This window comes from Sinohyriopsis cumingii, chromosome 16 (genome assembly GCF_028554795.1).
Source record: "Sinohyriopsis cumingii isolate HCF-2022 chromosome 16, ASM2855479v2, whole genome shotgun sequence".
Lineage (NCBI taxonomy): Eukaryota > Metazoa > Mollusca > Bivalvia > Unionida > Unionidae > Sinohyriopsis > Sinohyriopsis cumingii.
Window position 1 is genome coordinate 5,203,077 of NC_142976.1, and position 14,819 is coordinate 5,217,895.

General features: G+C 36.1%; 1 protein-coding gene across 2 annotated transcripts in view; it reads right to left on the bottom strand.

Moving 5' to 3' along the window:
* Positions 1 to 14,819, bottom strand: part of LOC149779860 (cytoplasmic tRNA 2-thiolation protein 1-like) — a 61,006-nt gene that overhangs the window by 9,834 nt on the left and 36,353 nt on the right. For both annotated transcript variants that reach the window (XM_089936531.1, XM_089936532.1), the window contains exons 9-12: positions 8,013 to 8,077; positions 6,067 to 6,132; positions 2,493 to 2,551; positions 1,955 to 2,014 (exon numbers count right to left, since the gene is read on the bottom strand). In XM_089936531.1, the coding sequence (XP_089792657.1) occupies positions 1,955 to 2,014; positions 2,493 to 2,551; positions 6,067 to 6,132; positions 8,013 to 8,077 (250 nt within the window). The remainder of the gene's footprint in view (positions 1 to 1,954; positions 2,015 to 2,492; positions 2,552 to 6,066; positions 6,133 to 8,012; positions 8,078 to 14,819) is intronic.

Here is a 14,819-nt window from a genome sequence, read left to right on the forward strand (position 1 = left end):
CATATTGCTACCAAGCTGAACATACTGGAAACACACCTGATGCCAACTCTCAGTCCAAAAATAGCATGTTCTATCAGATGTGTTTCTTCTTATTGAAGGAACAGTATCAGAAGGATGATGTTTAAGGCCAAGTAAGAGATGAGAGTTTGCAAATAAATGATAAGTAATGACCAACATTCACTGATGGATAATGTTGACATATGGGCATGGTGAGATTTAGAGTTCCTCCAGAATATCTCATGTTATTAATGCATCTACAGCACACTGCAAATGATTTATCAATTTCATGATCTTCCTTGTGTTTAAAGCCAACATGAAGTGAAAATAATGGTTTAATTAATTTCACCATCTTCCTCGCATTTAAAACCAATGCAAAGTCTAAATAATGGTTTTATCAATTTAACCATCTTCCTTGCATTTAAAACCAATGCAAAGTTCAAAATAATGGTTTTATTAATTTCATCATCTTCCTCACATTTAAAACCAATGCAAAGTCTAAATAATGGTTTTATCAATTTCACCATCTTCCTCGCATTTAAAACCAATGCAAAGTCTAAATAATGGTTTTATCAATTTCACCATCTTCCTTGTGTTTAAAGTCCATGCAAAGTCTAAATAATGTTTTCATCTATTTCACCATCTTCCTTGTGTTTAAAGTCAATGCAAAGTCTAAATAATGTTTTCATCAATTTCACCATCTTCCTTGTGTTCAAAGACAATGCGAAGACCAAATATGAGTTGTATCAATATCACCATCTTTGTGTTTAAAGCCAACACAAGTCAAAATGTTTTTGCCTGTTTATTAGGTCTAAGATCTGGTTTATGAATATTTGATGCTGACTGATGGTGAAAACCATTCCTATTGTACTAAATGTGGGTCAAGATCTGACTGGTTTATGAATATTTGATGCTGACTGACGGTGAAAACCATTCCTATTGTACTAAATGTGGGTCAAGATCTGACTGGTTTATGAATATTTGATGCTGACTGATGGTGAAAACCATTCCTATTGTACTAAATGTGGGTCAAGATCTGACTGGTTTATGAATATTTGATGCTGACTGACGGTGAAAACCATTCCTATTGTACTAAATGTGGGTCAAGATCTGACTGGTTTATGAATATTTGATGCTGACTGACTGTGAAAACCATTCCTATTGTACTAAATGTGGGTCAAGATCTGACTGGTTTATGAATATTTGATGCTGACTGACAGTGAAAACCATTCCTATTGTACTAAATGTGGGTCAAGATCTGACTGGTTTATGAATATTTGATGCTGACTTACTGTGAAAACCATTCCTATTGTACTAAATGTGGGTCAAAATCTGACTTTCAATGACAGAAAAGAATATAATTATAATGATACCACATGCTTTAAATAAAAGAGCAAAAATCTTTAAAGGAAAATGACAGTTTCACTCCCCATGATTTCTTTCATTTGACATAAAATAACAACCTGTGATCTTGTTGTTGTTGTTGTGGGGTTTGACGCCATTTTTCAGCACATGATAGGCTATACAAGGCAGCCAGTATTAATGGTGGAGGAAGAACCAGGGAAAACCCTGGAAAGAACCACTGACCCATAAGAAGCTACTGGCAAGCTTTCTCACATACCCACATTGGCTGAATCTTAGACTCGAACTGCCGCAGACAGAGGTGAGATGGCAGTGATCAGTAACAAAGAGCGCTTTAGACCACTCGGCCACTCAGGGCCCCTCCTGTGATCTTGAGAATAAGGTCACTGACAAAAACTACTTAGGATCGGTCTAAGATTTCTAAAAATCCATTTTGGTCTGGCTTGGCTTAACAGTTTTTGACATCTTTTTTCCCCGGTATATGTGACGAATGGACAAACGGGTAGCAAAAACCAGTATGTCTGGAAAGTGGGGAGGGAGATGAGAAGATATAATTTTAATTTATTATTTTTCAAAGGCAATGCATTTTACTGACCTTGAACAGGCATTCTGACCTCCTTCTTGACTGACAGACTTTCCCCTGAGTGAATGATATCTGAAAAGTTGCCAAAAATGCACCAACAAAAATGTGAGAAAAAGAAGCAATGAGTATATGACGAATTTGAAGTAGTGGAGAAATGTAGGATATTTCAATGTCTCAGAGTGAGATTGCAAAACTAAAATAAGGAAAAAATAAACACCTTAAATGTACTAACCTGTCTAGATTCATAATCACTCAAATATAACTACACAAAATTAGAAAGATCTGTTTTGCAATAAAAGCGTCAAATTTTAAGTCTGCAAAAAAGTATATGCCATATGATAATTTCCTTTGTAATTCAATAAAACTATTAACTGACATCACTGCAATTACTATTTGCATGAAATCACTTTAACGAGTATAAATATACAAGTGGTCAGTATTAACAATCTATCCCATTTCTGCAGACAGAGTAGCTAAATGTATTCACCTAGAATTTGGTTTTTCACCTGATGGATCTTAGGTAAGATAATCCCCCCGATCTTGTACTTACCTATAATCGCACTGGGTCTGATCTTTTCCAAATCCTTGATGTATCCTCTAGCAAATCCCCTGTAAATTGATTGAGAAAAAAACTGGTTTAATATAAAGGCACAGTCACCACTTCCATTATTTATGTTGCACTTTAAACCATGTCCCATTTATTTTTAATCAAGGTAATTATTCAATATCTTCTCATACTGAATGCTGATAATGTCATAACGTAACTGGTCAATAAAGCTGTTATCCCATGTGATGTACTGCTGTTATCCCAAGTGACATATTTCTGTTATCCCATGTGATCTACTGATGTTATCCCAAGTGACATATTGCTGTTATCCCATGTGATATACTGCTGTTATCCCAAGTGACACTGCTGTTATCCCAAGTGACATAAGACAAATTCTGTTAAACAGAAACATGTCCAGAGGAGACACTTCTGACAAAGAAATCAAATTCATGATACTTTAGATTTGAGACCAATTGCAATTTTGATATTGGACACCAAGCAGCCAATGTGGATGATAGAGAGGACTGTAGTTATTTACTTAATAATGATCTGGGTTTAATTTCTCTGACAAGAAAATTAGATCACAGAAAATGATGGAACTTTCATTGAAAGGAGACAAACATAGTTTTTGCATAATGATTCAAGATTTCTAACAAAAAACAGATTATGGTCAACAATGGCAATAAAAAGATCATTGTCAAACAATGGCCAAAAAAAGACAGCTCATGGTCAAACAACTGCAATAAAAAGACATTATTGTCCATAATGGCAATAAAAAGACCAATTATGGTCAAACAAAGGCAATAAAAAGATTATGGTCAAACACTGGAAATAAAAAGATAGATTATGGTCAAACAATGGCAATAAAAAGATATGGTCAAACAATGGCAATAACAAGAAATATTATGGTCAAACAACAGCAATAAAAAACAAATTTGGGTCAAACAATGACAATGCATAAGCACAAACATTTTACTCAATACCAGACTTATAAATCCAATGCCTTTTAATGCAAACTAATTTATTTTACCAAAAACAAAGTAACTCAATCAGAAATATAGTCTCAAGAGTCCAAATAACTTAAGCAACTGCAAAGTTTGTCAAATTCAATATGGTTAAAATGCATTTTCGACATAATAGGGACTGGACATGTACTAATAAAAGGTCATCTAGTGACCCATACAATTCTTGTTTAAGAGTCTGCAAGAGCTTTCTGAATATAGGGCACACTGCATGACTTCTTTCAATTTCTGAAACATAAGTGAACTGTATGTACCCAATTATGTGAGATCCAACAACAAAATTAACGGGGCCCCGAGTGGCCGAGTGGTCTAAAGCGCTCTCTGTAATGGATCACTGCCATCTCACCTCTGTCTGCGTGGGTTCGAGTCTCGGATTCAGCTAATTAACAGAACAAGATCTGCTGTCACCTGATCCTCTAACAAAATCAGATTGATGCAAATTGTTAGGAGTAATCAGGAGAACAAATACAGAACCTGATATGCCAGTACATTATGTAATAGCAGATCAGGGTCAATGCTGTTTGCAATTGGAGCCAACTTATAAGTCTTATTGTTGTTGTTATTGTAGGGTTTAATGCCATTTTTCAGCACAAGATAGGCTATACATGGCCAACAGTATCAATGGTGGAGAAAGAGCCTAGGAAATCCCTGGAAAGAACCACCAATCCACGAGAAGCTACTGGCATGCTTTCTCAAATACCTACATTGGCCAAACCCGAGAATTGGACCCATGCAGACAGAGATGAAATGGCAATGATCCATAACTGTGAGCGCTTTAGACCACTCTGCCATTCAAGGCCCCAACCTATTAGTGAGTAATACAATAATCTGATTAACTATTCAAAAGGTCAAAAGGTCACATGTTGCTCATAAACAAAACTAAGTTTACTTAAAAATACACTCATAAAGGCAATTAACATGCCTGAGCAATTAGAATGTATTATTCATATGTATGGGTGTTATTTCATGACTGAATTTAATGAAGCACTGGACTAAAAATATAGGAGAAATTGATAATAAAAAGAGATTTTACAATGATCTGTACAATTTGGATTTTTATTGGCTTTAATAATATAACATGGACAAGTACAAGGTTTGGTCAAGAATTTCCTCAATAATAAAAGTTGTTCTACAAAACCTATTTTTAAGTCACAGTGAGCTTGACCTTTTTAATCTCAAAATTGACAGACCTCTTCCAAATCTTAAACTCAAGCCTTGAACAAACTTTGGTCAACGTTTGTGACCTAGAACTGAAGTTTTTGTGCAAAAACCATTTTCCTTTTTCAATCAGTTCCCTTCACCTTTGACCCCAAATTCAATGAGGTTCTTATTTATCCCAAGTGCAAGACATTAACAAGACTGGTAAATGTAGAGTGTGGATAACTTAAGTTATTGTATAAAATTCATTTTTCATCTTTCAGTCTAAGTGACCTTGATCTTTGACCCAAAAATCAATAGGGTTTTTCTTTACCACAAATGCATGGTATCCATAAAGTTTGTCAAGTCTGGATGGGGGAGAACTCTATTTAATGTGAAAAAAGCATTTGTGTGCGTGTGTGTGTGATTTTGATTTTTAACATAGCTTTAACAATTTTTCAGCCATATCACTACGATGTCTGCAGTGTGACAGTTTAGAGTGATGTCTAGCACTGGAGCATCAAGCCGCAGACATGTAGCCTGATGTCCCACCTAGTCACATTATCCTGACACCAGGCTGACTAGTCCTAACACTAACTTCTTAATGCTGAGTGCCAAGCATTTGTCTTCTTTCAGTAACTGTGACCCTGACCTTTAACATCTGACACTGAAAACAAGCTCTTTTTTGCCAAGTGCAAACTATCTGCTTAGTTTGGTGAAGTACATTTTGCAGAATTGAAACTATCATGCAGAATAGGAAAAGCTAATAGACAGAGAGGGTAATAATGTGCACTGCCTGTATAAAAAGAAATATGTCTAAGAAGGAACTTTTATTTTAAGATTCTGGGATGGGAGGGCATTCTTGAAAATTGAGTTATTAATTTGAAAAGGTTGTCGATAACCTGGTCACTTAAGAATGTGTTTAGCAAGAAAAACAACTGAGAGAATCAAGTGACAACATTCACCATTTTTTCCATACACCATCCAATAAGCACACAAGCTGGATTAAAAAATTGTAAATAGATGATCCCTGCATCGAATGGGATCCACTTTGTGGCTATTTGTGAAAAATAAAACTAATTAACTTTTCATAAATTAATAAATTAACATTATATATTTTGTACAAACATACAGACCATGGAATTTAATATAAAATCAATTTCACCATGACATCATCTCTTCTTCCTAGTTAGAGAACTCCAAATTATAATGTAGATAATATCCAGTGACATGGAATAAATGAAATATTATGATTGGTTAGTCTATGGTAGTTGTTAAAAAAACTTATATACCAAATCTGATCACAAAATTAAGCTTAAAGAATGGCAACAAACAAATGTCAATGGATGAATAACAGAAAAAGGACACAGTACTATATGACAAGCTCAACTGCTAATCTGAAAAATTTGTGTAATTACCTGTAAGCATTAGGCGAGTATATACACTCTGTTGAAAAATAATCCAACTTTCTGAAATAAGCATACCTGAAAAGGAGTGAAAAACAATGTGTTCATATCATGATGTCTTAGCTAATGCATCTCCTATTCTCTTCTCCTTTATTATTCGCTAATGAAACTAAGTACATAATAATCTATTCCTAATGAGCAAATCAAAATATATCTGACAACACAAAATATGCCTGACAACACAAAATATGCATCTCAAGTGTTCAGTTATTAGATGTATATTCAGTAGTAAATTTCTGATAGTTTTGTAATTTGTTATAGAATGATTCTTCAATCAGGCTCTCTACTGATACCAGACTTTGAAAAGACAGAAAATTGCAGGAGTTCTTCCAAAAATTGCCAAGGTCCACACTGGACAAATAATTAGTGGAGAAGTGACTTTTCTTGCTTGCCACAATGAGCCAAGTGATGGGAACACAGGCGGTCAAAATTCTGTTGTCAAAAATTTCATTGGCATCCATTTGTAAACTTGCTCAACAAATAAAATGAAGAAAAAACCACTATTCTCACTGTGCTGTACAACAATAATAAAAGTTCCTTATTTGAAACCAACAAAATGTCTTTCTAACTTATATAATGCAGCAGACAGGAAGCTCAAAAATGATAACTCTAAAAAAATAATGACTGATATTTATCAACAAAAAATGTTCTGTGCCAGTAGTTAATGCAAAAATCTCCATGTTATGTTCTTAGAGTGGAAAGGTACAAGATTTCATTAACTTCCATAATAAAATGTAATTTCAAATACTAAAGCAATTAAATTGACAAAATCAAATGCTATGTATGAAACTACAGAAAAAGCACCTTGTAAACTCTCTTATATCCAACAAGCTATATATTCATCATAATGTAAGAATAAAGAAAGATTCCACAGAAAAATGGTGGAGGCAAGTGTAGCACCAAGCAAAATTAAGCCACCTTCACTTACCAAGTGTGATACAATGAAATCAGGACCTAGAATAATGTATATATTTGCATATAAGCCAGGTGCAACTGCATTAACCCAGATCTGCCATCCAATCATGTGGCAAAAGATCTCACTCTGTGCAGTTTGTTACGAGTAATCAGTAGAACAAACAATACAGACCCATATCTGCTCATGCATTATGCAATGGCAGATCAGACCCAATGTTGTTAGTAGTTGGACTTGACTTCAGTTAAGTATATATAGTAATTATTTCTGAATTACATCCAAGCATGGACCCTGCAATGCAGTATCCTCTACAAGTCCCTATGCACAGATATCAGATAAAAATAAAAAGTCATCTCAGATTATGCAATGGTACAATTTAAATAATCTGGAACAGTGAGTGGTTGCCACAAAATATTCAAAAAAAACTGTTTTCATATTACACTTCTATAATTATTCATGACAATTTTGCCTTCATTTAAAAAAAATTCTTGAGCACTTCTTTAGTACTTATAAAAGCCTTCTCTCTCTTCTTTTTTAACTGAAACTGTGACTGTTTGTTTTCATCGGGGGGGGGGGGGGTAAACTCTGATATAAGATCTATGTAACTAAACTAAACTTAAAGAGAGCCACAACCTAGATTTCAGACTTCATGACCAAATTATGTCATTGTACAATTTGGCTGTACACATTTCACAAATTGTACATACTTGCTTACAAGTCAACTCAAACTGCACAGACCCAGAACTGCCATAGCATAATGTGCCAGAAATCTGGGTCTATGCACTTTGTTAGGACTAATCAGTTGAACAAACAACACAGACCCCAATCAGTAATTACAGAGGGTCAATTTTGTCTTGCAGATGGACATGACCTGTACATGAATATATACAATAATCCCATTGACTTTGTCAAAAAGAACGTGTTTTAAACAACGATACAAAACTGCTTATTCACTCAAAAGTATGAAGTGGAAGACACCGCTTACATCACAATTTCTTTTTCATATGTGTATTTGAATGGCTTGCATCGTGGCAAGGCTCCATCTGTTCCCTGTAAAGAAAAAGCCTGCATGTAACAATGTATACCACTAGACTGCACAATTCTACATGAAGCAGATTAATAGTTAACCAGTGGTAGGAATACACAACTAATTCAGTTATTTGTTCCACAACTCTCACCATCTCTTTCGCCCAAGTGGATGGATACAAATTTTAAGACCATATTTTAATTCAGCCTAATAATATCTTGAGATCTGAGGTCTCAATCTTTAACATTTTAAGATATGAAGTCTCAATCTTTCACATTTTGAGATCTGAGGTCTCAATCTTTCACAATTTGAGATCTGAAGTCTCAATCTTTCAAATTTTGAGATCTGAGGTTTCAATCTTTAACATTTGGAGATCTCAGGTCTCAATCTTTGACATTTTGAGATCTGGGGTCTCAATCTTTAACATTTTGAGAGGACTGCATGACATTATTACATGTTTTTGTTCGCTGATGCAAAAATGTCACAAGTTCATATAGTACTGGAATAATCATACAATTTACATTCAACTAAATGAAACAGCTATCTAACAATTATGATACAAACACTTGACAGTAGAGTCAACCTGTCAATAGCAACCACTCATGGGAAAAGGCAAATCTACTCTGGTGACCGCTGTAAGAGGTTAACTGTTCAAAATTGGTTTTTGAACAATACCATGCACTTATCATTAGTAGCATTAGCAGTCATGGTACTGTAACAGTGTATTAGTAATACTACATTATCAAGGTTGTTTAATGTGTTTTATAGAATATGCATCTATGTTGTTTTCACCCAAGTTTAAGTTCCACACAAGATTACTGTATCATGCTGACTTTAATCCATCAATGATTATTGTAAATCCATCCTATGAACCAAATCATCACTGACTTACAATAATCACTGATCTTAGTTTGTTTTGTGCACAATGACAAAACAATAATTTCACAACTGATTGACATTGTACATATGGCTGCCTGACAAAGAAATGGCTCTTTGCAAGGCCTGCTTGTATAAAGTATGCCTGTAAACAGCTGTTCATGCTTCAAAAACAAAATCTGGATTAGCTAGATGCTCAGCTTGCTGAGATCAATAAAAAGTCAGTTTGTATGAGAGGGAATCATAAGAAGCAGTATATGGCTATTTTTGTGCACATGATCCAAAATTTCACTGCTGTAACAAACAGGTTTTAAATAATGAATGACCCATGACCCTGATGAAAAGGATGAACTTTTTCAATAGACATAGCTTTAATTCAGTGGCTAATAGATCAAACTGGCATGAAAAGTGACTTTTGTTTCTGTAGCAATAACACATCTACTTGTCTTACAATCAAGCAAATAAATTGCTTTGACCCTTCCTGGTGGGATAAAAACTCTCAATTTCAAAACCTGTCATACCTTTGAGTTCAACTGACAGGGTGACTGGAGTACAGTAAGATACAAATTCATTACACATCAATTCACATGATATGCCTTTGTATAAACAATGTCATGCTCATCAAACAAAAGTTTAATTTGCATACATAGAGTGTTACAACAACTGATACACTGCAGTGAATTCTTAAGGCAGGGAGGAACTACTGTTCAGGATCATGATACACCTGGCTGCTGACTGCAAATAACCATTACAAGAGGATATTTAAGTACAAACATTGCTGGTGGTAGTGGTGGGGATTAGAATGGCCACTATGACCAGGTGACTGCTAAAGACAAGTAATGGTTGGGACAGGTTTGACTGCATTTGTAACAGTAAGCACATTTTCATTTAAATTATATAAGACCAGGTGCTAATTTGTATCAAATATTTTTTAAATATCTGAAGAAGATATTATATGTAAGATGACTGCATATGAAATTAGGACAAATACAATGAAATTATGGCAACTATGTATGAAATTAGGGCAGTACATTGAAATTAGGTGACTGCATGTGAAATTAGGACAAATGCAATGAAATTATGGCAACTGTGTATGAAATTAGTGCAGTACATTGAAATTAGGTGACTGCATGTGAAATTAGGACAAATACAATGAAATTATGTCAACTACGTATGAAATTATGGCAAATACATTGAAATTAGGTGAATGCCTTTGAAATTAGAACGAACACATTGAAATTATGGCAAATGTGTATTAAATTAGGGCAAGTACATTGAAATTAGGTGACTGCATGTGAAATTAGGACAAATACACTGAAATTATGGCAACTGTGTATGAAATTAGGACAAATGATTTAAAACTGTTTTCTCCATTAACTTTTCTTTCCATCAACAACAAAATGCTTTCACCTTCAACAGCATGTCAATATATATGTGTAAAATTGTAAAATAAAACATTTAAGACAATTTATGAAATGTCACATCGTGTGATAACAAGAACATGTACATTCGTTCATTGAATTAAAAGTTTAACAGAAGAAACTCAAACATCAAGACTGCATAACATGGAAGGTGTTCTGGTGACTTAGTGGTTAGCATGCCAGACTAGTTACTCAAAGGAAGTGGTTTTGATTCCTTCTATTGGATCATCCCAAGTTAGCTGTCATGGGATTTCCCTTGACAAGTCACTTTACCTGAATTCCCTTTGCACTAATAACCTCCATGTGTTCTTGTGTCCACCAAATCAAACCAAACACAATAAGGTAGAGCCAAATGGTCAAGCAGCCATAATAAAGGTAAAAAGAAAATCACTCACACTCACTGGCTGACATCAGTGGTTTGTTTTATACCCTAATAGAACAGTTCCAACATTTCATTTTTAATCTAGCAGATACCATCTATACTCACTTATAAGACGAGTCCAATTGCAAACCAAACAGACCCGAATCTGCCATTGTACAATGAACTGGCAGATCTGGGTCTATGCCATTTGTTAGGGGTAATCAGCAAAACAAGTAAAACAGACCCTGAACTTCCAGCACATTATGTAGCAGCAGATCAGTGACTATGTTATTTGCAGCAGGATTTGACTTATAAGTGAGTACATATGGTACAGCACTATGTTACGCAAAATACTGTTTGATGACCAGGCTAATTCTAATGCATGCAAATTTAAACCTGACCTGCTTGATGGCCAGGCTAATTCTAATGCATGCAAATTTAAACCTGACCTGCTTGATGGCCAGGCTAATTCTAATGCACGCAAATTTAAACTTGACCTGCTTGATGGCCAGGCTAATTCTAATGTATGCAAATTTAAACTTGACCTGCTTGATGGCCAGGCTAATTCTAATGCATGCAAATTTAAACTTGACCTGCTTGATGGCCAGGCTAATTCTAATGCATGCAAATTTAAACTTGACCTGCTTGATGGCCAGGCTAATTCTAATGCATGCAAATTTAAACTTGACCTGCTTGATGGCCAGGCTAATTCTAATGCATGCAAATTTAAACTTGACCTGCTTGATGGCCAGGCTAGTACTAATGCATGCAAATTTAAACTTGACCTGCTTGATGGCCAGGCTAATTCTAATGCATGCAAATTTAAACTTGACCTGCTTGATGGCCAGGCTAGTACTAATACATGCACATTTCAACTAGACCTGCTTGATGGCCAGGCTAATTCTAATGCATGCAAATTTAAACTTGACCTGCTTGATGGCCAGGCTAATTCTAATGCATGCAAATTTAAACTTGACCTGCTTGATGGCCAGGCTAATTCTAATGCATGCAAATTTAAACTTGACCTGCTTGATGGCCAGGCTAATTCTAATGCATGCAAATTTAAACTTGACCTGCTTGATGGCCAGGCTAATTCTAATGCATGCAAATTTAAACTTGACCTGCTTGATGGCCAGGCTAGTACTAATGCATGCAAATTTAAACTTGACCTGCTTGATGGCCAGGCTAATTATAATGCACGCAAATTTAAGCTTGACCTGCTTGATGGCCAGGCTAATTCTAATGCATGCAAATTTAAACTTGACCTGCTTGATGGCCAGGCTAATTCTAATGCATGCAAATTTAAACTTGACCTGCTTGATGGCCAGGCTAATTCTAATGCATGCAAATTTAAACTTGACCTGCTTGATGGCCAGGCTAATTCTAATGCATGCAAATTTAAACTTGACCTGCTTGACGGCCAGGCTAATTCTAATACATGCAAATTTAAACCTGACCTGCTTGATGGCCAGGCTAATTCTAATGCACGCAAATTTAAACTTGACCTGCTTGATGGCCAGGCTAATTCTAATACATGCAAATTTAAACCTCACCTGCTTGATGGCCAGGCTAATTCTAATGCACGCAAATTTAAACTTGACCTGCTTGATGGCCAGGCTAATTCTAATGCATGCAAATTTAAACTTGACCTGCTTGATGGCCAGGCTAGTACTAATACATGCAAATTTAAACCTGACCTGCTTGATGGCCAGGCTAGTACTAATGCATGCAAATTTAAACTTGACCTGCTTGATGGCCAGGCTAATTCTAATGCATGCAAATTTAAACTTGACCTGCTTGATGGCCAGGCTAATTCTAATGCATGCAAATTTAAACTTGACCTGCTTGATGGCCAGGCTAATTCTAATGCATGCAAATTTAAACTTGACCTGCTTGATGGCCAGGCTAATTCTAATACATGCAAATTTAAACCTGACCTGCTTGATGGCCAGGCTAATTCTAATGCATGCAAATTTAAACTTGACCTGCTTGATGGCCAGGCTAATTCTAATACATGCAAATTTAAACCTCACCTGCTTGATGGCCAGGCTAATTCTAATGCACGCAAATTTAAACTTGACCTGCTTGATGGCCAGGCTAATTCTAATGCATGCAAATTTAAACTTGACCTGCTTGATGGCCAGGCTAGTACTAATACATGCAAATTTAAACCTGACCTGCTTGATGGCCAGGCTAGTACTAATGCATGCAAATTTAAACTTGACCTGCTTGATGGCCAGGCTAATTATAATGCACGCAAATTTAAGCTTGACCTGCTTGATGGCCAGGCTAATTCTAATGCATGCAAATTTAAACTTGACCTGCTTGATGGCCAGGCTAATTCTAATGCATGCAAATTTAAAATTTAAACTTGACCTGCTTGATGGCCAGGCTAATTCTAATGCATGCAAATTTAAACTTGACCTGCTTGATGGCCAGGCTAGTACTAATACATGCAAATTTAAACCTGACCTGCTTGATGGCCAGGCTAGTACTAATACATGCAAATTTAAACTTGACCTGCTTGATGGCCAGGCTAATTCTAATGCATGCAAATTTAAACTTGACCTGCTTGATGGCCAGGCTAATTCTAATGCATGCAAATTTAAACTTGACCTGCTTGATGGCCAGGCTAATTCTAATGCATGCAAATTTAAACTTGACCTGCTTGATGGCCAGGCTAATTCTAATGCACGCAAATTTAAACTTGACCTGCTTGATGGCCAGGCTAATTCTAATGCACGCAAATTTAAACTTGACCTGCTTGATGGCCAGGCTAATTCTAATGCACGCAAATTTAAACTTGACCTGCTTGATGGCCAGGCTAATTCTAATGCATGCAAATTTAAACTTGACCTGCTTGATGGCCAGGCTAATTCTAATGCATGCAAATTTAAACTTGACCTGCTTGATGGCCAGGCTAATTCTAATACATGCAAATTTAAACCTCACCTGCTTGATGGCCAGGCTAATTCTAATGCACGCAAATTTAAACTTGACCTGCTTGATGGCCAGGCTAATTCTAATGCATGCAAATTTAAACTTGACCTGCTTGATGGCCAGGCTAGTACTAATACATGCAAATTTAAACCTGACCTGCTTGATGGCCAGGCTAGTACTAATGCATGCAAATTTAAACTTGACCTGCTTGATGGCCAGGCTAATTCTAATGCATGCAAATTTAAACTTGACCTGCTTGATGGCCAGGCTAATTCTAATGCATGCAAATTTAAACTTGACCTGCTTGATGGCCAGGCTAATTCTAATGCACGCAAATTTAAACTTGACCTGCTTGATGGCCAGGCTAATTCTAATGCACGCAAATTTAAACTTGACCTGCTTGATGGCCAGGCTAATTCTAATGCATGCAAATTTAAACTTGACCTGCTTGATGGCCAGGCTAATTCTAATGCACGCAAATTTAAACTTGACCTGCTTGATGGCCAGGCTAATTCTAATGCACGCAAATTTAAACTTGACCTGCTTGATGGCCAGGCTAATTCTAATGCATGCAAATTTAAACTTGACCTGCTTGATGGCCAGGCTAATTCTAATGCATGCAAATTTAAACTTGACCTGCTTGATGGCCAGGCTAATTCTAATACATGCAAATTTAAACCTGACCTGCTTGATGGCCAGGCTAATTCTAATGCATGCAAATTTAAACTTGACCTGCTTGATGGCCAGGCTAATTCTAATACATGCAAATTTAAACCTGACCTGCTTGATGGCCAGGCTAATTCTAATGCACGCAAATTTAAACTTGACCTGCTTGATGGCCAGGCTAATTCTAATGCATGCAAATTTAAACTTGACCTGCTTGATGGCCAGGCTAGTACTAATACATGCAAATTTAAACCTGACCTGCTTGATGGCCAGGCTAATTCTAATGCATGCAAATTTAAACTTGACCTGCTTGATGGCCAGGCTAATTCTAATGCATGCAAATTTAAACTTGACCTGCTTGATGGCCAGGCTAATTCTAATGCATGCAAATTTAAACTTGACCTGCTTGATGGCCAGGCTAATTCTAATACATGCAAATTTAAACTTGACCTGGTTGATGGCCAGGCTAATTCTAATGCATGCAAATTTAAACCTGACCTG